This window comes from Gouania willdenowi, chromosome 22 (assembly GCF_900634775.1).
Source record: "Gouania willdenowi chromosome 22, fGouWil2.1, whole genome shotgun sequence".
NCBI lineage: Eukaryota > Metazoa > Chordata > Actinopteri > Blenniiformes > Gobiesocidae > Gouania > Gouania willdenowi.
This window is the reverse complement of record NC_041065.1, coordinates 18,058,698-18,082,741: the sequence shown is the minus strand read 5'-3', so window position 1 is coordinate 18,082,741 and position 24,044 is coordinate 18,058,698. Positions and strand designations below refer to the sequence as shown.

At 38.7% G+C, this 24,044-nt stretch overlaps 1 protein-coding gene across 1 annotated transcript; it reads left to right on the top strand.

Moving 5' to 3' along the window:
- Nucleotides 1-754: 754 nt before the first annotated feature.
- sfxn5a (sideroflexin 5a) lies at nt 755-22,105 on the top strand. The gene is made up of 14 exons (XM_028438851.1): nt 755-907; nt 3,854-3,922; nt 5,837-5,914; nt 6,489-6,515; nt 8,078-8,132; nt 8,650-8,675; nt 8,773-8,826; nt 9,373-9,429; nt 9,540-9,605; nt 10,933-11,023; nt 15,100-15,215; nt 15,328-15,413; nt 19,071-19,188; nt 21,442-22,105. The coding sequence occupies exons 1-14, from the start codon at nt 860-862 to the stop codon at nt 21,517-21,519; spliced, it is 969 nt and encodes a 322-aa protein (XP_028294652.1). The 5' UTR covers nt 755-859; the 3' UTR covers nt 21,520-22,105.
- The last annotated feature ends 1,939 nt before the right edge of the window (nt 22,106-24,044 follow it).

Below are 24,044 nucleotides of genomic sequence, written 5' to 3'. Positions count from 1 at the left end.
CGAGAACAGTTTTAGAGTTTGAATATGATTTTTATTGTATTTATGTTTATTTATTCAAACAATGATGTTAAAAAAAAAAAAAAACTAATACATAAAATATAATTTTGCTAAACATTTAAGAGATAACTCCAGAATAACACAGATAATCATGGCCATGTCCTTATTTTAATCATTCAGAACATGTGTAGGAAGAAAAAAAAGGAAAGACATCACAAAAAAGGTCCATTGCTCATCATACTCATACTTTCTGGATGTGGATCTATTTATTTCTGTCTATAATGTTGTTCAATTCAGTTGATTTCAGTAATCCTGTAAAACAAACAAGTGCATTAATGTCTATAAATAACCAAAATGTCCATGTGTACTGACAACTAAAAAAAACAGGCCAGAGCAAAATATTATAGTAACTCTTTCCTGCAGTTAACCTACCATCCTATTCAATATTGAAAAATATAAACAAGGCAGATTTACGGTTTAATTAAGATGGCTGGAACGTGTAACATGCAGAAATGTTCATTTTTATATACCGTTTAATCACTGTTGACTTTCATATAAAAACCACCGCTAGGGGGCTGTTTATACTCGGACTGTTTTTCATATCATGACGGGCTGCTGTGCCGCACTCTCACTTTTCACTTCCTTCTGAAGACGTCAATAAAGCAGTGCATTTTGGGGATTGTAGTTGTAAATATAGGCTTTGACAAAGCGTTTATGCCCCTGGAAAACTATGTTACCCAGAATGCAGCGCGGCCTGCTGACTTTTGATCCTGAATGTCAGGCGCTGCTTTAGTTTGACTGATTTAAAGTGTTTATGGGCTTTTTTTTAAGTTAATACAATTAACTTTAAAGCTGCAGCAGCATGTCTGACTATCCGAACTTTCAGCTCGGCAAGCCCCGCTTCAGCCAGGTAAATTTACCGTAAAGTTTGCACAAGTAGTCCCACCTGCAGCTGCAACAGAGATGTATGTTCTGCTTTCAGCTGAAAGTGTTTATTCATTATTATTATTATTTTAAATGTTACATCATATATGTCCATTAGAAAGAGGCAAACAAACGACCTTTAAAAGCTCTCCCTTAAAAAAATAAATAAAAAAAGATCACATTTAAGACGCAATTTACAGTTATTAAAACTAGTGTTGACATGTTAGTTTAGATTAAAAATGTTTAGCCATAAAACTCAGTTTTTACCTGTCATAAACCATGCATTCATTTGTGTTCTGTATCATGTTTTTATTGTCTAATTAATTTATTCAAACACAGAGAAACGTTGATGCTATGACATTTATTTATGCGCATTTATTACGCACCACACAATAATAGTCATTTACAACACCTGTCCACGGGAGACGTTTAAAAGTTGATGAGCAAAAATGGCAAAAGGCAAAACTTAAAAAAATTAAAGATGTGAAAAAATAAAAATACAAATAGAGTACATTTCTGCCTTCACTTACATTTAAAAAAAAAATGCATTTGTGCAATTTTAGTTAACAATTGTGATTTGTTGACCTTGGCATATTTGAAAAAAAGAAGAAAAAAGAAATAACATTATTTACCTAAACATATTGTATAATACCTTAATTATCTATTATATTGCATTTTTATTAATGAGCCATACACACACAAGCCAAACTGATGAAAGAAATTCAACTTAAATACCAATAAATTAAAATATGGAGTTATTTTAGACAATGCAGTTTATCACAGCAGGGACACAGAAATTACATAATAGGCACACTAATATAATGGTTCACATTAATTTTTTAGCAAAGTTAGGACAAAATACCGTATTAAACTGAAGAAAAAGTGCAGTGTTGATCAACTTTAAAATACAAATTTAAAAGAGAAGATAAGAGATTTATAAAATCTAATTTCTGTTATTTGTTTTCAAAACTACTTCTTTGGTCAGATGCAGTGAGAGAGAGGTTCCTATCAGATTAAACTGTTGTTAGCTCTTCATTTCTCTTTGCCAGTGACCCACAGAAAATGGGTTTTGACCCAATTTTGGGACCCGACCCTCGTGTTTGAAACTGCTGTTGTAATAGAAATACCCGATAAAGTAGGTCAGTAGTAGTTGTGTTGGAAAAAAAATTGATTCGGCGATATATCGCGATTCTCGGATCGATTTAAAATGCATCCATATCGATTTAAAAAAAGATATATATATATATGTATTTTTAAAAGTAATAACTTTCTGCATTTTTTTGTTGTTCTAGGCATATACCTCAGTTAATTTGCACTAAAGTCAAAGTTGGTTTAAAAGCCACAGCCAGATTGTATGTAGTTTTTTTTTTTTTTTTTTTTATAAATTGTTGGCACATGGCATGTTAAATGGCATGTTAAAACCAATGTCAAGAGTGTAAAATATGCCAATAAAATATATTTCATACATAATGTTCTAATGTACTTTAATATCGGGATATATCTTATCGTATCGTGACCTATGTGTCGGGATACAAATCGTGTCGCCAGATGCCAGGCAATACACACCCCTAATAAGTAGCTATTTCATGTTTTGTGTGAAAGCATGTGCCTAGTGATTAAGGAAACGTGCTTGTAATCGGAGGGTCACCGGTTCGAATCCCAGCCGGGCCATCACTGTGAGATGTCGAGCAAGTCCCTTAACCCCAATCCAACTGCTCCCCGGGCACCTGCGATTGGCAGCCCACTGCTTTCCCTTGGGGAAAATGTAGAGAAGAATATCACTAAATAGATGAATAGATAAATAAATAAATACTTTATTAAGTCTATTAAAATAATATAGTGTAATTTATGATAAGTAGGAGCGTCCAAACACTTTTCTTCCTGAAACATTCCAAATGAATTGTAATTCATATTCTGTTTAACTGGTTTGAATGCAAATACCCTCAAATCGACGTTATCTTAGTGATTGTTTGATTTAAAATAAAAAAAATTAAAAAGCAAAAGAGCCGAAAATTGTGTCCTTGTCCAAATATTTATGAGGCAGTACTCGGATTAGAACATTGTGTTCATGTTGGGTTTTTAGTTTTTTGTGCTGCCACTTTTTTTTTTTTTTAGGATAAATATTTGCCTCTTTCTGCAAATGTAATCATTTATTGAAAGATTTCCTGTTTCAAATAATACATTATTACTTAAATATAATTGTTTTTATTATGACCTTTTCCTTTAATCACTAGTTTCATCTCATACTGGTCCAAATAGAGAATTTGTCAGATATTTAAAGACCCTCTCTCCATGTTTTTCCAAACTATCCTTATGCTCTGGAACTGAGAGAGGCAGACAGCAGATTTTCTTCCAAATTAACAGTTATCGTAATTAAACACAAGTTAGGGAGAGATGGACGGCGTAAAAGCCTCGCAGTGTGTCGCTCATCATTCCTTATGCTCATATATCAATTAATAATCAAAGTGTATTTTTGGCTGGGTCGTAATACGAATTAATTGCAGTGGGTGCGAGTGGGTTTGGGTTTTCTAAAAGATGCAGAACAGAAACAGTTTGGCAGGAACATTAATGAGGAGGCTCCACCTGGTGTGTTAAAACAGCTGCTGAGCTGTAACGCTGCATGGTTGGTGTGCACTGTGCACGTGTGACAGCTGGAGAAGGAAACCAACGCCATCCTGGCACAGCGTTTGATTTCTATTTGTGTGTTCCTGTCAGCCGGAGGCGGGAGGAAACTTTGACTCTGAACAAAACTTTGAAGACCACAGATGTTGATCGTGTGCTGTGGTATCAGGACTTATCAAATTCCAGTCAAATGCTTTGACGCAGTTTACCATGTGGGACAAAATGTTCAGTGTCTGCCTTCCTCCATACTCGATATGTGTTACCTTTCAGTAATTGTGTTTTATTTCAAAATATGTTCTTCTTCTTTAAGGACACATTTTTCGGTCGCTTCAGGCACTTTCTGGATGTGATTGATCCGAGCACGCTCTTTGTGTCAGAGGTACGCACACACGCACACACACACACACACACACACACACACACACACACACACACGCACAATGGTTTGCAGGAATTTGAGGTGGAAAAAAATACTTAGATTAACTAAACCCTGCTGAATATAAATGTATGAAGTAGTGCTGTTGGTTCTCAACATTTTAGCCAAAGTATTTCCATTTGGAATATTTAGTTGTAAAATGTCAGAGTGACTGACCTCTATTGGTAGAAATCAGGCTATTACAATTGATTTTTGCTATTGGCTGAGAACAAGATCATGTGATGTTTTGGGACCATCTTGTGTCACAAACAAGCACTGTTAGCTCCGCCCCTTTTATAAAAACCAGCACCTGTGGGCTTTACAGTCTGCGGTGAGTAGGTTGGATTGAGAGAAGAATGAATGGAGAATAATATTGAGTATGGGGTGTCCCAATCCGATATCGGTCCAATATCAAAATCATTTCCGATTGCTTGTTAGGAAGACATGACTTGCTGATAATCATCATTTCCCATTCACCATCCTAACTTTAGGTCACACTATGCAAAATCATCACATTAAGCCCTTTTTATTGTGATGACCCACTGGATATAATAAGAAAATACTAATAAGAAAACCAATTCAATTCAGTAATGGGGTGGGCTTTTTACTTTTTCACCCTAATACATTTTTCATACCCTTTTTATAGAGGGGTAAAGGTGTTTTTAGTTTGGTTGTTTTTGCATGAAAAAAAACATGCACATTTGTCAAGGGACTGTGTTACTTAATACAACAAATGCAGCTTTATGGGGGAAAAAGTAGAAGTAATTCAAAAGATATAGCGGCAGAAAGAAAATTATACTGATCTCAACCGGTATTAAGTTTTTTTTAACCTTTATGTCAAATATGACTGGGAATATCAGTGGGCCAATATTATTGCTCATCTCTACTTTAAAGACTTGGCGTCTACAAATCTGTTGTCCTTTAGTTCGCTAAGGAAAACTAACTAAAGTCCAACATTTATTCACTTCCTAATGAAGTAGCAGATGCTTCTGTGAAAACACAATTTAATGAACAGAGTCACATATTTTGATGTGGTTTTATTTATAATTGATAAATTAGTCGATCCGAAATGTATTTATATTGCTTGCGTCAATTACAACATCGTACTCATCCCAGCACCATGTAGATGAACCAGTGTAAGATGTCATCAAACTGTTAAAATGACAGATCAGTCCTAATTAAAGCCATACAGTGATGTTGGTAGATCTGTTCTGATCCGTATCCCTGCTCGTGTTGTGGTCATTTCATCCAAGGAGCCTCTGAAGCTTTTGTGTAATGAAGCTGTTAGTGCAGGGCTCTTTTGGTGATGGTGGTAGTGGCTGCAGCTCCTGTGGAGTGATGAGGTGTGGACATATGGGGCAGCTGTAAGAGGAGGAGAGCAGTGTGTATGCACGTGCACACACACACACACACGCACACACACACACGTGCACATGTTGCCCCTTGCTGGGCCAGGCGTAGCCTCAACTTGCCCCTAATGATGAGTAGGGATTACTGTGATTTGGGTACGATCTCTCACACACACACACACACACACACACACACACACACACACACACACACACACACACACACACAACCAAGTCTAGAAATTAAACTCACACCTTCGCAAGCAGATGGGTTAGCTCATTAGGGCAAATTGGTCCACATGACCTGGCGTTTTGCTCTGCATTAGACGATGATCACAGCACACAGAGCTGCTCATTACCTTTTAGGGAAGTCATTTGTCAGAGGGGAAGCATGATGAAAGTTTCAAGAGAAACACAATTATCGCAAATCAAACCGCGTGGCAAAAACACAGGGAATACATTTTAAAAAAGGGACTTCACAGAATGTTCATTGTTGTATCACTGCTTCCCTCTGACTCTCCCACATCAGAAACAGTTGCAGGAGTGCATCCAACTGCTCGACCGATTCAAACAAGGGACGCTTCCCCCAGGAGTGACGGATGCTCAGGTACAGCTGACAGAAGTTTTTATTGTGACAAAACTAATGGAGTCTGTGGCAGGTTTTCATTAAAATTTACATTATTTCTTATGTTTCTCTCATAAACACTCTATGGACAAAAATTATTTGGCCACACTATCGCCACTAAAGGTCAATCTTAATGCTTTAATGCTTCAACATACCAAGACATTTTGGACAATGTTATGCTTCCAGTTTTGTGGGAGAAATTCTTAATCCTGCACGAACAGGGACCTCATCCCACTCCAGCACCTTTAGGATGAACTGGAACAGGGATCGTGGGCCAGGCCTTGTCATCCTACATCCGTGCCTGACCTCATAAACACTTCTACAGAAAGCTGCAAACGAGGGACTAACTCCATATTAATGGAGTTAATGCTTTTAATACAATTAACTGTTGGTGAAAGTGTCATTGTCCAAATCTCTGTGCATGTAATTCATTTGCTGATAACATCTGCTTTTATTGTTGTTCTTTGTGTAAATATAATAAAAGTAAACTCTTAACATATAAATGCAAAGCTTGGAGGACTGTCATCAAAGCTTTCCTTCTTTTTCTTTTTTCCAGCTTTGGAAAGCTCAAAAAATAAAGCAGGTGAGAAGGCTTTCTTTACACTCTTTCTTTATATACTATTTAGATATTTTGAGTTTTTTCTCCAAAAAACTCACTGATTTACCAAAATATCCAAAAGAAAAACGATCTTTCACACCACACCTTTAAAATAAGATCAAACTTCCAGGACATCGCACACAGAAACACCAAATAAATGCGTTAGTGCGATGGTGTAAACAGGTTAGCTTGATTATCGTGCACAGATAATGCAAATGACAATCAAGCTAATAGACACGTTAGCTGGATAGAAATCAGACATGGTGCACAGGCACCACTTTTTTTCCCAGATCTTCCCAAACAGAAGAAGAATATCGTCTGGCCGGGGAGAAGCAGAGAATGCATTTTTGGACCATTGTCATGATGCTACAGCTAATGGAGCTGAATGTCTAAATTTGGTTTTCCTGCTGCATTCATACTCGGACCAGACGATCGCTGTGTGCATGGAAACTCTAGAAAAGGAACCCTGTGCCTGATTTCTATCGCGCTAACATATCCGCATGCATTATTAGCTCGAATGTCAATCACGTCATCTGGATGTGTTGGTCAAGCTACACGTTGTCCAATTCCAGTCGAGCTTAACTGTGTACCGGGCATTTAAAAACTTCAGTTCATATCGCACAAAGCCATTTATTTAGTTTTTTTTCAAGCTGTGTGTAAACACACTGACTGTGGAGTGCACCTTGTTGAACCTCATGGGCTTTATGATACAGTGAACATAACGTGGATGGTGTCAGAAGGGACCACATATCTTCCTGTATTCTGTCTTTGGTGTGCAGGAAATCTTAAAAGAGAAAAACTTGACACCTTGTCTATGCTCTTCAGCTCAACCCCTACACTGTTTATACAACACGCACACAGCAGAGTGTCGATTGGCTAGTCTGAGTTTGGTTCTAGTCCCTTTCTCTTGAATGAAAGCCTAATGACTGTGATATAAACATTACTAAAATCATTTACAAGTTTAGACTGAAATTCTTGTTGTGGTTAATAGTTTCTTCAACCGAGAGCGATTGATTAATTTACTCTTATTTGAAAGTAGATTTGGAATCCTCTGATAAAAACTTCAATTCACAAAACCAAGACCATTTCTAATGAATTTTGCATGTTATCCAATTAGATAAAGAACAGCAATAAAAGAAAATAGATTTTTTTTTTTTTTTTGAAGTGTTTTTGGTGGGTGGGTGTTAAGGGAGGGATTTAGGTGTAGCTTTAAGGAAACTCATCACATCAAATATTGTAATAGTATAAAACTGCTGTGGAGTTAGTGCTCGTTAATCTGTCCATAAGATTTTCACATCATTTATAATGTAAACAACTACAGTCTCAAGTGATGCACAGTAGTTTTTAGTTTAAACTTTTTTTCTGTCCGTTTTTGTTCAAAGTCCAAGACATAAACTCCCTATTATAGGTAATATCTTCTTAATTGAAATGACATTCAGTCATAATTGTCTTCATGTTATTAATTCTACAGACTCGTGTGTGTAAATAATGCAACGTCACTCTAGGCTCACTCTGCTCTGTTTCTGTTCATTACGTCCTCATTACAGGCTATTGTCCACCCTGACACCGGGGAGAAGGTCTTCATGCCCTTTCGGATGTCAGGTAGGGCAGCTTTGTGTGCAAAGCCTTTGGGAGGTGGGACCTGGGGGCTTGTTATGTGGTCCAACGCGAAGACGTCGTTCACCCTGGGAACTGTCATGGCTCCACGGGGCTCCTCAGGTTGTCTCAGGCCCGGAAAAGGTCACGCTCAGCTGGACGCTGATTAACTCGCCTCTCCCACGGGGACAGGGACGCACTCTAGGTTCCTGATGGAGCAAAGCGTCACATGTTGGTGCGCTACGGAAGAACCTTTAAAGTAAAAATGATCTCAAGGTGTCACAGAGAGGGTGGAGGTGGGAACGAGTGGGGCGAGTGAAGACGGGGACAATTAAACTGAAAGGACCAACATATTGTACTGAAAAGAGAAAGGTGTTGAGGTCAAATCCACATTTAAAGTGCACACACTATTACAAAGAGGGAGAAATTTAGAGGGTGGCCACAATTTAAAAGTGAATATAAAAATTAAAGTGTTAACATGCAGACAGGAGCATCACTGATGATACATACTGTGTTTTTCCAGGTTTTATTCCATTTGGTACACCTGTGGTAAGACATTTTCTACATGTTACTCCTCAGTAATGTTTGGATTTTAAAAATAATGTACATTTATTAAATAAAATATTTATGTATTCCGTTTTTGCAGGTGGTTGGTCTCCTTCTCCCAAACCAAACGTTGGCATCAACAATCTTCTGGCAGGTATCTTGTATTCTCCAGTTTATGTTAGGGTCATGTCTCCCTTTTTTCCTAACGCTTTTTTTTTTTAATCAGTTATCAATTTCAATATTTGAGCCTTGACATCTGTAGTTTTTCTTTTTTTCTTTTTAAAGATATGCTTCCTGTGAGAGAATATATAATGTAGATTTTCTCTCTTGTAATAAAATCTACATTTAAAACTAACAGCTTAGCATTAAAGCAAATATAACCACTGAGTGTGAAATTTACAATTTAACTTGTACTTTTTATTTTGTCTCCTTATAAAATGGACACACACTAATGAATAATTATAGCAATAGCTATTTTCTCTTAGACATATAAGACACATGGTACATTAAAATACATCGTTACATGTACATTACAAGCTGGGGGAATTGTAAATTGGCAGACTACAAAAGATTTACACTTTGATTCAAGACCTGAAGTAAAACACAAAATATACTCTGGATGTTTAGATCAATGCTGAAAGTGCTAAAGTTGCATTATTGCACAGTTCCCTGTTGTTTCCTCATGTCTTTTGTTTCCCAGTGGCTAAACCAGAGTCACAATGCTTGTGTGAACTACTGCAACCGCAATGCCTCCCAGGTAACCCCCGACCTGGAACTAATAACACCTCCAAACCAGCTGTTCAATATTATTATTGTTCATCATCATCATCATCATCATCTCTCTCTTGAACCTATGTTTCTTTTTAGCCGGCACCATTTTCCAAATTCTTCCAGGGATACCTCGGCGCAGTGTCCAGCGCTGTGTCTATTGCTGTAAGTGTCACGGATGCTCCCTCTTATTATTATAGTTATACATAACCTGATGATCACTTAATGAAATATGTATATATATATTTGTATTCTTATTGGTTTGATTTTATTAACTTCAGTCAAATGATTCAAGTCCATTGGTTTCTTAGTTGAAAACATCGACATGTGACCAAAAATGTCCTATTTGAGCTTTAGGTTTTTATGATTAATGGTAAAATCAAATACGCAGCAGCTCCGGGAACAGCTAACCAGCTATAGTATTTGGCCAGTGGAAGTGTGTGAGTCTGTGAGAAGGCTGGGGAGCTTCAATAAAAGACAAAAACAGACTAAAAATCATCTTCTACCCAAGAACTGTTGTTGCCCTGAAAACCGAAAATACTAGGAAACGCTGAACAGCTGTTACACTCAGTTTTCACTGTGCAATATTTATTTATCTCAAATGTAAATATCCATGTCCATCCCACTGGTTTTTTATTTTTGTTTGTGTTGAGCCACTTAAGAGATATCTGTAAGGATCTCAGTTATGCTGTATTAAATAAAAACATCTCTGGATTCTTCTTAATATTCAGAGTTTTAATTATTTTAACTGATATACTTCAGGTTTGGAAGTAATTGTTCTCTTAAACTGTTCTCTTTCCAATTATTTGACGGCAAAATTCAAATGTCCCCACCTGACCCCCATCCACAGTGGAAGCTGGGTTAATGAAACCAAAATTAGGAGCTTGTAAAGTCAATGAAAAGTCTTACAAACTCATTAGAAACTAGAGTTTTAAGGCTAATTTAAAACGCCCATCATCCATTGGAGGGGCATCTTTTTCAAATTGCCTTGAGCAGTTAAAGCTTAAATCGTCAAAGACTCAGACACATTCACACATGTGCCTGTCAACATCTCTTTGACAAGACGTTCAAACCGAGCCAATTACTGCCCCTGCTGGGCGCTCATCCGGTTGATGCCCCGAGGCCCGGCCGTGGCAGCAAGCACAGGAGAAAGAAGTGGTGGGGTGTCTGCTGGGTGGAACGACAGGCTGAGAGGGGGGCGGGCACTCTCCAATTAAACAACCGTTCTGGTGACGACCCCCGGCTGGGCTGCGGAGAGCGGGAAGCACAAGTGTGTTAGCAGCATGAGCACGTGTACTTTTTGGACCACAGAGCATCAGCGTTAGACGTATAACCACAAGTGTTACTCAGTTGTTTTTACACGCCATAAATAATACACACACTCTGAAAAACATCCAAGATAAAAGCTTTGGAGAAAACATTTTCAACATCTGATAAACACTCATTTTATGCCGACATGATCTGATATCAATTGATGTGTCATTGCCTTCAGGTCGGCTTGAATCTTTTAATCCGGAGAGCAAGCGGCTTCAGCCCAACCACCAGGCTCCTGGTGCAGAGGTTCATCCCCTTCCCAGCAGTGGGTAAGTGTGAAAAGCCCAATGAATCCATCCTTAGACAGGCAGGGATTAGGCTTTGTTCTCAGCCATGAGGCCACTTTAGAGAGAAAGGAATTCACAAAACTGAATAACTCCAGTTTTTCAGCTAAACGTGCGATCATTAGTTTAAATTCTTGTTCGGTTTGCTTCAATTTTACATTATACACCTGCTTCATTTCCACCTTTTTATTGTTGTTATACTGACTGTAATCAGGAGAGCACCTCGGTGTGTTGCTTGGTGTTCCAGAACCATCTCACAGAAGAAACAGAACAGTTTGTGGACGTTTTACTTTAATTGAAACTGAAAATTAATTAAAAAAAAAGGCTGCACAACAACTCTCTTCTTTGAAGCATCACAGAATATGAAGTTTTTTTTTTTTAATGAGGAGACTGAAAACTAATTATGCAAAAATCTGAAAAACCTAATGAATTAACAGCTTTTTAAGCACTTAAAACAGTCACTGTTTTAAAGCACTAAATGTTCTGTTATCTACAGAATGTCATCATCTCTCCTTCTTTCTCTAATTCAAAAACAGTAGAAGATGTAGATGATTTACTATTAGGACTGTCATTGAGAGTTTTACTGAATAAAGTGCACTGCATGAATACGTGATTACTTTAAACTCACTGCAGCACGTTGTATTTGGAAACGTGTATTTGTAAAAATTGAAACTGAATAGCTGAGCATAAACCGCCTGCCGTTTTCTTTAAGCTGCTGTAGTGGGTGCGTATATGAAATATAACTAAAGAAACACAGAGGCTGCATTAAGTTGAAGAGCGCACACAAACCCCAATTAATGGATCTATCTTTTCAAAATAAGAGCTTCAGATTAGTTTATACACACAAGCTGTGAGTGTGTGTGTGTGTGTGTGTGTGTGTGTGTGTGTGTGTGTGTAGATACATATATATCTACACACACACTCACAGCCTCTATTTGCCAACTAAGGTTGACATTACATGTCGTGGAATGTTTTTTTCTTTACTACTTCTTTTAATAAGTATGGTATATGTAGTATTTAAATGTTGTTTTTTTAAGAAACAAATTGGTTGGTGATTAGTTTTATTTTCTGTTCTACATTTAATTCCAATTCAAAGAACTTTATTTTTCCATTAGGAACTTTATTTGAGACCGAGCATAAGCTGGAACATTGTAACATTTTCTGGTGCTTCACATGTTGAAAGTAGCTTTTGAAACAGGTTTTCTGCTTCTGTTGCATTGAGTAAAGGTGAGTGTTTCCTGTCTGTGTGCGTGTGTGTGTGTGTGTGTGTCTGTGCATGTGTGTGTTTACTGTATCCAAGCCAAGCACTGCTGAGTGCTCATGTTTAATCCCTCTCTTCATAGGCCATCGTCCCGTCAGGGTTCGTGGCGTGTTGAGTGTTTTTCTTTCCTACATGTCAGATCTTCGCTGTGTTGTGTGGAGCCACAGAAGCAGATTTTCATTCATCTCTCCCACAAACACAAATCACACCCAGGGGTATAGACTCATGTCCCAGAATGCCCCGGGCTGCTGGCTCATAATTAAATTGTTTGCCTGGCTCCAGTCCTCCGACGCCCCCTTCCCTTACCATAGCGGCTCTCCTAATTAAATCAACAGGTTTCCACAGTGCAGCCTTTGCCTGGTAATTGGCTGCTTGTTAGAACTCTGCTGCTGCAAACAAATTGGATAATTACCCCTAAAGTGGCGTCTATGTCAAGGCCTCGCTTACCTGATTTCTGTTTGTTCATTGGTGTGGCTGTTGTTTTCGCTGGGCCCTTATAAAAAGTAATTAAAACGACTAATTGAAGCGAGCAAAAGCAAAGTGCTGTTTGAATTTGCACCCGTTTGATTTTGTGGGTTTACTTAAGGCTAGATTTGTTTGTAATAACCTAATCAAGCAGCAACCTGTCATTCATTTAACTCGTCTCTAACTGGAGGGACTTTAGGCGCTTTATTTGTTTTCCGAGTATTTTTTATTCATTTGCAATAAATTAACATTCTTCGCTACGTGGGTTTGTTCATCACGTGGTATAAGATGACAGATTAAAAAGTGCATCCCGGTAATGATTTTTAATAATTGAGAATTACGCAGACTTGACCACTTAGCTGCACATTTTGCAACAATTAATGTTCTAATTACTTTGAATCTGTAATTAATGGAATTATTGACATTTTTAGAGAATTATGAATAATTCCCTGTGAATGTTGTGATAACTGTCTTGTTATTAATTTGGTCCAAGTATTTAAAAAACTGTCCCTCGAAGGTAAAATCCAGCTATTTGCTTAGTGAATTGAATTGTGCACACTGAGCGACCCGCAGGCTCTGCAGCTCTCAGCAGAGATAAGACTGTTGTCCTAAATTAAAAAGGCTCGGGGCGTCGTCACTAAACTCTTCATAATGTTTTTATTTTAATTCCTCTTAAAAACAGGACGAAAGGTTCATCAATATTAACATATAATAGTGTTGGTGCATAAATTAAAGAAAGAAAAGGGTGATGTTTTAAAGACCTGTCGTCAACCATTAGTTCATCTTCTGCTGATTAAAACACTGCGTCTGCTAAATGTGTATACGCAAATGTGAACTGGAGGACGGTAACATCTATTACAAAGGACACAGCAGTGAATTATTAAACATGAGGACATGGTTTGATGTAAAAATGTGCCAGTTAACAGGGCTTATATGCAGAGACTATCACACAGTTATTTCACACTGTACGAAGAAACAAAAAATAGGCAACTCAATGAATAAAAATGCAACATTTAGAGTTGAAAAACCAACAGTGAAAAGCTCAGTCTTAAACAGAGGAGAAAAGGATTAAAAAACATTGACATTTGGTGCGGCATCACTTTGTTTGCTGTGAACTCTGGGCTCCACTATCTGACCTGTGTCCATAAACAGGACTGAATCATAACATAATCTAACCGCTAGAGCGGACATGGGCTTTTCTGTAAACGGTCGCATTTACAGAGCTTGACTAGGCCACTGGGAGTGAGGTCCAAGGCCAAGGCAGGCTGACTTGTTAATACTGTATCATGTTTTTCTGCAGTCAGTGCCTTCTCCTCGCCTTTGTCTGTTTGCTCTGTTTCAGGTGTCGTGAAGCTGATGATGGCAGTTCCTGATCTGTGGTTCACGGCTCAGCTAGTCTGGGACACTCTGATGTTCTATCTCTCTATCCTGTTCTGTTGGTCCTTCTGTCCACTAACCCCAACCAGTCGCCGCAGATGGCTGCCACCTCTGAACGTGGTTCTGCTGGAGATTTCTTCCTGTTAAAAGGGAGTTGTTTCTTCCCACTGTCTCTAAATGCTTATTCATGTGGATCTTGTTGGATTTTTTCTTTCTTATTATGAATTTTTTATTTTGATAAGCACATTGAGATGACTTTGTTGTAAATTGCGCTCTACAAATAAAGTTGAATTGAATTGAACAGATCTGAGAGACCTGCTGGGTTCATACCTGACTAACATCTCCCTGAGGTATTCACAGATTTATACACCAGCAGCAGAACTTTAAAGTCTATTCTGAGGCTGACTGTAAGACTTTAAAACTCCAGCTGTAGCATTTGATGAAGACACGTGCAATAGTCCAGTCTACTGGACGTCAAAGCATGGATGAACAACATGGAGGTTAAGAAGTTCATCTTCCACAATGACTTTGCCATCAGCAGTCATGTACATTTATGGTTTTAATCAAGGTTTTACTCACAATTTACTCAGAGTAGAAGTACTTCTGCTACCTACATTCACCATTTAAGGGCGGGAGACAGATGGACTCCTTGATCACATCTCTTTATATTTAATACTGCTCTTCTTTTAAAAAAAGGCCTAAAGAATTGGTTTCAAAGCAGATGCATTAGGATGGATATTTTTATTGTCATGAATTGGGATCTGCTTCCTTTTCCTCTTCATTAAACTCACAATTCATTGTCTTTCTAAGGCCAAAGCATGAACTAATGCTTCTCAGAGCACTGCTTCTCAGTATTCATGAGCACCACTGTCTGTTCTCACACCAGTCACCATTTGAAGAGACAAATTACTAATTTGTTAAGAAATAATATAGTGTCAGTATTCTCTCCTCCTTACAGCGAGTGCAAACGTGTGCAACGTGGTGCTCATGAGACACTCAGAGCTGTCGGAGGGCATCAGCGTGCTGGACGACAGCGGCAACACCGTGGGAACGTCAAAGATTGCAGCCAGGCATGTATGTCCCTCCAGCACAATCGTTAAAAAAAGGGAATGAATCCTAATCGGTGCAATCAAAAGATAACTTTAATGCTTGGATTCAATTCATTGGAAATCACTTGAATTTCCAGGCTCTTATGGAAACGGCCCTGACCAGAGTGGTGCTGCCCATGCCCATCTTGGTGCTTCCTCCATTGATAATGACCTTCCTGGAAAAGTAAGAAAATCTGCTTTAACAAGTTCCAATTCAATCTGAGACACATTTTCTGACATTGCAGATTAGAGACTCTATTTAAACCAGGCATGCGCTGGTGGCCACATGCCTCTGTCTAATTTGTGCAAAGTAAACAAATACACACAAAAAAACAACAAATATAAACTTCCACCAACAACAAAATGTTCAGATTGGTCATTATTCTAAACGATCACATACATTTTGATAATGAGTCCCTCGGATCAGACGATCACATTTGTGCGGCCCCAACTGTGATAAAAGATGCTTTAAATATCTCTGGTTTAAGCTCACATGATAAGCACTTCATATGTTTTCTAATGGTCCAGACGATCAAGACTCAAATGTTTGATCCATAAATCCTTCCCTTTGAATCAACACTTTCATGACTCATGTTGCTGAAATTGAGACCTTTGTCAGGATTTTGAGTCTTTTGTGGTTCACGACTCAGATTTGAAGCTGTATTTGAGACTAGAACTCGGGTGTATGATGTGTTGGGGATGCAGCAGGTTTATTTGGATACTGAGCAGAAGCCTGACTGTGGCTGTGCTGAGGAATGCAGCCCAATGGAAATCCTTGACAGCATTTGTTCCGGCTACCTCGAGAAAGGCAGGATCAGTCATTAGGGCCGCCTGTCCAGGTGTGTTTAGGTTTCCCAGCAGCTGAATGACTGAAGGCGAGGACATGGTGAAAGAGAAGGTGTGGGTGTGTGTGTGTGTGTGTGTGTGTGTGAGCAGGTAGCTCGGCTGTCCTTCTCATCAGCTCACCTTCACTGGCTCTCAATGGAGCGAAAACCAGTGAACGGACACGGGAAAGTCCCTGTACAATGGATTAGTGTGCTGAGAGCACTGATAAATCACCTTTTTTTTTTTCATTTGTGACTTCTATATGTCTTAAATTGCATTCACCTGCAATAATGTGAAATATTAGCTCCCGTGGGATCATTTCAATTTAGTCTACATTTAAATCTCAGGATGTGGTTTTGTTCGACAATAGCTGATGTCATTTTTAACAATGAGGAGTTTAATCATTTCCATCTGGCAAAATGTGAGCAAAGTGTTGAAAAGTGTTTTAGTCGTTTTAGGTGTACAGACTGAAGTAAAGCCTGATTGCGTTAATGAGATGTCAATAAATGAATTTGCTTCAGTTTAAATCACAGTTTGTTTCATCCACCAATAAGTGATGTGACCAAGACTGAATGCAAACAAAAGCAGGGTGACAAAGTTTCAACACTTTTTTAAATGGAAAAGAAAAAAAAAAAAACTTGAAATAATGAGAATCGTTGTTCGAACTTTAAAAAAATAGTAACGCACAAAACTCTCATTCTGATTATATCAACTGTTATTTAAATAAAGTGTTCAATCAAACCCTTAAATAAAGAAATGTGTCTGTTGCTGTTTTCCATCTTTCTTTGATTTTCCTCTTTATTTAGGCATTTGTAGCTTTTCTCTACTTTTTATCTAATATCCCTTTATGTGCGGTTAACTGCATTATTTACACACGGAACGTACTGCAGGTCACCGGTATAGTGAGCTGGAGAGATACTGGACAGAGAGGGTATGATAGTGATTCCCAGGAGGATAGTAGGAAGTAAGGTAGTGCTGATGATACTTCCTCACAGAGCAGTTATTAAATATTTTAACTCATAACCACCTCAGCGTAGACTACCATGGCAGTATACCTCGAGGAAAGACTAAATCCATCTTTGTGATTCAGAAACCTGGTTCAGGTCTGCCTGGTCAGTTTGTTTACTTCCCTTTGTATTAATGTAGGGGTGAATGAGAGGCTGTGATTGGCTCTGTGATGGAGAATCAGGGATAGGTTCAAATGGCCTGATCAGGGAAAACAAAAAGGTAAGGAGATATACAAGCATGCACCAATGGACTAGTAATTCATGATTTTGTTACCATTTTAAAGACTTAAGGATTGTATAAACTTGTGTTTTAGAAAAATGCATTTGCACCAGGTAACAGGTTCTGAGGCTCCTTTACTTCTTTCCTCTTCTTCTTTTTGTAAAACGCCCACCTCGAAGTTTGTGTGTGTGCGCGTGCGCGTGTGCGTGTGTGTGTGTGTGTGTGTGTGTGTGAGTCTAGCCTAATTAAACCATGGCAGCCATATGTGTTAATGAGCTCCCTCATTAGACAGTAGCTCTCCTCGTTAGGAGGAGAGGCTGAGCGGCTCGTTCTCAGGCTCCTGCTGAGTCGGCGGTCCCACACGCTGGAAAAGGGGATTATCCTCAGGAGGGCAGCAAGGAGAGAGAAGGAACAGGATTTTTCAAAAATGAAGGAAGGAAAAATCCCAAGCATGAGAGCAATCGTATCAAAGCAGAGGTTATGCTGGGTTTCATGAGAGGGTTTTTTTTGGGGGCAGATTAGTGTGAGAATGGTGCAGAATCACATGTTCCTGCAGGTGTAGAGTCAAATGTACAACAGGTATATATTCCTCACTTATAAAAGTAAGTAATGTCATTTTAATGCATTCATTTAGAAGTTTGTTTTTGTAGCTGTCTCGTTTCACCTGCACACATTCACACAATGCTTTGCACATAAAGACTAGTTCCAATTAACACAAAATGTAGCATTTACACCTTACAGGTGTGTGTATATGTGGACTTCTGACACGCTGAGTTTGCTTCTAATGTGAGATTGACTTGTTGTGCGCAAAATATTTACATACATTTGTAATGCACCTGCATTGCTGTTGGTTTCACTGTTTTAAAAGTTTGGTATGATTGTGTCTAGATCACAATATTATTCTACAACATCTCCTTTTTTAGTCTGTTTCCTTATTCTGGTGCCCTGTCCATGTTGTACCCCCACCTACCTCCCAATGACAGCTGGAGATAGGCACCAGCAGACCCCCACCACCCTAAAAATGAGCAAGTGGATTGGAAAACGGACGGATGGATCAAAATCTTCAAAATGGTGTTTTCTTACATGAGATTAAGCGACTTAACTTGACTTTTGGAGGTGTAGAACATAAGAAAACGTTTAAATGTCTTATCAGGATGAGAACTAATGTTGAAAATTAATTTTATATATTTAAAAAGAAATATTCCGAAACAAAGAGGGGACAAACGGTTAAATCCAACCTTTTTTTCAAAAGCCACATTATAATCCAGGGGACTATTGAAGGCCACAGTGTATCTGGGCTGAAGAACTGATCAAGCACTTCCCCTCCCCCCACCCTGAGCTGCCCCACCCATCAGGGACAGATCCCACTTGTGTGGGAAAATGCTTTCCAAGCAGGAGGGAAATCCTAACTAAAAGTTATGTTGATGTCCATCTGGTTTAAGGTTGGATGTGTTGTGAGATCAGTGATGTTCTTCTGCAGACCTTGATCTTAACTGGTGGCTCTTTGACTTCCTGTTGCCCTTCTATCATCAACCAGTCAAACCAGTTCACCACTCACTAAAACCCATTGCATGTTGCACTTATATCACCTTTTTCCCTTTATAATGTTTGTTTTGAATTTCAGCACACCATTGTCACTATGCCTAGACGCCTGCTTCCTTTTTTCCCTAATGATTTAACTGTTTAGCAGTTATTAACATCTGCTAGGAAAGCATGGAGTGCTTTTTATCTGTATTATGATTTACTGTGATTGAAGATACTGAGCTACTACCTCCTTTGTTGCCACCAGACTCCCACTGCTTCAGAGACAACGGAGGCTCATCCTGCCCGTGCACAGTCTGGTGTGTCTTGCTGCCTTCGGCCTCGCTCTGCCGCTCGCCATCAGCATCTTTCCACAGATGTCTGAGGTACTTCATACAGGAAGTGTCTCCTCTGCTACAGAGCGTGATTCCACATAATGAAACATAAGTTTTGAAGAAAGCACCAAATTTAGGATGACTTTACTTTTGCACTTTTAAGATTCAACAATCTTGTCTTAATCTGAGTTTTCTGGGTAAATAAAACTATTAAAAAAAAAACTAACCAAGTGAGGGAAAAGGTAATGGACTGCAATGATGTGGTCCTGAGCCGCTGTAACCAAACTTGCTGCTGCAAGTACTTAAAGCATTCAAGTTGGTCTTCCTTTTTTGGCTTTCTTTGCCGTGTATGTTGTGCCTAACACCACGTTGTGGACTCCTCCTGCCGAAACGCCTGTCATTAAACCTTCTCTATCGATAGCACGTTAAAGCGCATTGACTCTGGTCAAGCAGCCAATGGTAACGCCCAAAACAACTCATGACCACTTGGTTTGTAAAAAGATCTCTGATTGGCTATAAAAGAACGTCACGCTCCTTGATTGATTTTTTGTATTTATTTTTTTCATGATCAACTTTTTATTAATGTGTGGTCAGTGATTACAGCCTAAATTGCAGTCTAGTTATATTGTGCACACACCCCCTTCTTTATCCCACCTGTCCATTCTCCTTGCGATGGGCGTATCGATACATATACACAAATGAGTTTAATACGCATAGAAATCAATCCCTTAAACAATACATTAATAAATACATAATAGCAATAATAATTAAATTACAAGAAACTAAAAAAAAGAACACCATGTCCAGATTAGAAATATAGAATTATGCAATAACAATATGTCGTACAGTAACAAGCGCAGTACAAAGCAGGTGCTGATTTCCTCCGTCAAAGACCTCCTTGATTTATAAAGCTCAAGAGAAGGTGCAGAGTTTTTTGTCCTCTCAGAACACTTTGAATTACAATATGCTCAAGAGTTACTGTGGATTTTTGACCAAATGAAGCCAAGAAAAACTTACATACTGCAGCTTTAACATGCATGTATTGGCTTATACTTAATTGGGAAGCCCAAAAGCTCAGGGTGAGATCTGAGGAACGTCCTGTAACACCAACCCTTGGAAATTTGCAATTCAAAGCCAGGACATTTTTGTAGATGTTGCAGATGAATTAAATTCATAATAACAAATGAATGCACCCTTGCTTTGAAAGTAGTAATATAGTTTTAGCCCTTTCTCGACACATTGTTTAGTGTTGATTGCATTGGTAAAGTGTACATTGGACTGCAGCAGCAGAACAGAGCAGATATAAGATACTATCATGGTTAATATTTCAAAGGTCTTTCAGCGGCAAAGCTTCCAGTTGCTAAATGAGGGTTTAATGAAGCACACATTGTAGTTGCTGGTGACACCGTTTGTTTTGCTCTCCCTCCTGCAGCCTTGGTTTAGTCTCACTCCGCTGCGGTTTGCCAGGACTCACACTGAATGACTAATGCTGGTGACTGTAGTGTCCTGACCTCAGCATTGTTTCCCGCTGAGCCCCATCCAAATGAGGCGTAGCCCTGTGAGACTTCACTCCGCCACAGCCTTCAGTGCGTCTGTTCTTTGCCCCTGATGTGATCCAGGCTAACAGACGACGACCTAACTTCAGCCTTTACGCGCTGCTCTGCCCATTCTACAGCTAGAATCTGTTCTATCCTCATCTTATGCTCACTCGCTCCTTTGTCTTCTCTCTGCCAAGTGACTTGCTGACATGAACCAAGCGGCTCTGGCTTTAAAATGTTTAGGATTTAATTACCAATGGAAATAGCGTAGACAGCCATATGGCGAAAATCTCCAGACATATGTGCCGCCAACATTCCTGTGAAAAAGCTGCCTTGTTTTTCTCTCACTAGTCCTTTTTTCACGTGTATTGTAGATTCAAAAAAAAGAAAAGAAAAGCAGCTCCCCAAAACGCAACACAAATGCCCAGCTCTCCTGGACCCCCCCTCCCGCCTACTCAGTTTGTCCCACTTCCCCGTTTCACACCTACCAAGATGTCTTATTAGGATTCTGCCTCCGACTCCAGCAGCCATCTGTCTCTGGTTTAAATATTAGGAAACGAGATGCTCAATTTAGACTGTCATCTGCCAAATTGGCTCTTTCTGCACATTAGCAGTAAATGCAGAACATTTGAAGCCTTTAGGAGTTACAAATGAAAGAGAACTCTTTAAATAGAGAGTTATATGGACGCGTAGATCTGTGCACTATGTAAATGTGTTGACTCTGACAAACTTCCTTGACCTCTTCATTCTGCTTTGGCTCTCACAGATCAGTGTGAATCAGCTGGAGCCAGAGATCGCCATGGCAACAGATTGTAAGATTGTGACTTACAATAAAGGACTGTGAGCGTTCACGAGCGGCGATGGAAAGATAAAACCGGGCCTGTCACGGTTCAGACCGTCTGAAGATGCCAGAAAGAGAACTGTGGTAAAATTGGCTGCAGTCGTGGAGATGTAAACACTGGGGATTTGGGGAATATGTGTGGGTAGCACCGACATAATTATTGTTAGATAAGTTGCGACAGGAATGGAAATGTAAATATGAAAATATATTTGCTGCCCCCAAAGGGCAATCAGAGAGGGAGGCAAGTGATGGAGTACACATTTTGACCAATCAATCTATTACTTTGTAACAGATTACACTAAAATCAATTTTGTTGATATAAATGTTGAGTATATAAACAGTAAAAGCACTGAAATGTTCAAAGATTTTAGTTTTATAAACAGGACAGAAGAGAGAAAGCGGCTTGGAAAATAGATATATGGTTGTAAACTGACATATTAAAACATGTTTACATTTAGCATGTGATATCTGTAGCTTAAACAAGCTCTGGTTGCATGTTAGCAATCATTAGGCAGTACGTGCACTAGTCAGGTTTACAACATTAATTGTGTTTTATGTTTTACCAATAAACAATACTCCAGCAAAGTCATTCAAAAATCGCTTAGAAGTATTTTTTAACTGTTTTATTTCTTGAAATCCAGAGGGAGGAGCCATTTTTGGCCAGATGTGATGTAGTAGCATTGATACCAGGGCATTGTTTTTCATTAGCTCCTACCTTTTTTCTTTGATTCTTCTTCTGATTTATGCTTTTATAGCTTTTCTCCACAATTTCTCTAAAATCCTTTTCACGCATTAGTACGGACAACACAAGAATTGTGTTGGACCCACTTTGGACGTGTCTGAAGATTTCATTCAAACTTCTCTTGCACGCAGAGCCTGCAGTCAACGGCATTATTTAAGCCCAGTCTCACAACGTCGTGAAGAAATGTCATTTCACTTAACACTTAACCTTATCCCTTAATCTTACACAAACAATAACCCAAACCCTGAATGAAGTGTTGTAATAAGATACAGACGGTGTCACGTTTCCCCGTGAGTTTGTGTTGATTATTTACACACAGCGCGTATTGCAGAAGACCTGATGTCGAGGCAGAGGAGACGAAGAGAGGTTATTATAGTGATTCCCAGGAGAAAAAGTTTTCCAGAGAAGCGTGTGATGCCAGACCCATTACAATGCTGTTGTGTCACTACCATCTCATAAAACAGGTAAGATTGTACCGACCTGAGAAGCGGTTATTTAGCACTCGTGGCTGTTTCACGGGAATTATGATGAATTACATGATCTTTTGATTGAGTTTGCAATAAAATTTGCTACAAGTATCCTTTAAGTAAACTGAAGAAAGTGGTTATAATTGCACAATAGTGAAAATGTTCCATCTTAAATTTGGATACAAGCTTTTTTAAACTGCCAAAAAAAAAATCTAATTAAATCATTCATATTTAATATTTTATCATTCATGAAGCTATGAAATAACTTTTTTTTAGCTTTGATTTGTCATAATGAAAGGCACATCTCGCATGTGTAACTCATACATCTTCAGTGACCTGGTCAGGGGTCTGTTGATGCTTATCCCAAGATCTCAACAGGCACTAGGCACACGTACACCCTGGACAGGGCGCCAGTCCATCACAATACATTATTTTAACCATAAAATCTTTGCAACAAGAAGTAATGATTCACACCGGCGAACGTATGTTTAACACAAAGGTGATCCACTCTAACACACATTCAGGAAACACCACTGAAGTGAACGTACCTGGAGTAGAGAATTCAGTGGAATTCCATTCATGCCTTGGGGGGAATATTTATCCTGCACACAAGAAAATAGATACGTTGTGTTTTTATATTATTTTTAAATCAAGCTTAAAAGGAAAACAAAAAACAGTGAATTACTCAAAATGTTTAGTGTTGAAATAAAGCTGTTTAAAATGACACAAAATTAAAGAAAAGCTTGGATTATATACACTAATACAATTCATGACCTCTGCTTTATTTGTAATAATGGTAAGTCCCAACTTCATATTTAATTTTTAGACTGGTAAATAAAATGCGGGTATGTAATATTTATTTCAATGGCTAACAAAATAATTCAACTACTATTTCTGTTTCCACACTAGAGCGGCTACACTTGTTATTTCTCATCTGTATTAGCATTTTGAAGAATAAGTTTAATATTAGTCCAACGATTAGTTGACACACATTTGCTCCCAAAGTAGAAACGCTGTGAAAAATCTAATTTATTATTACAAATTAATTAAAACATATGTGATTGGTTTATTTTAAAGCTGAATTTGTTGTCCTGGACATTGTACAAATACTTGGTTTACATTATATTAAGGTTTTGTTCTTCACGTTTTATCTTTTGTCATGATCTGCATGTTTTTCGTGGTTGCTGTGGAAACGCTGCATGGTAGGCTGCCAGGCCGACAAGAAGCCACATGCAGGAGCACAACATTCATTGACAAAATGTGCGGGAAGAGTCACATTGTTGAGTGGATCGCTCTCCGAGGGACGGGAAGTTCACACG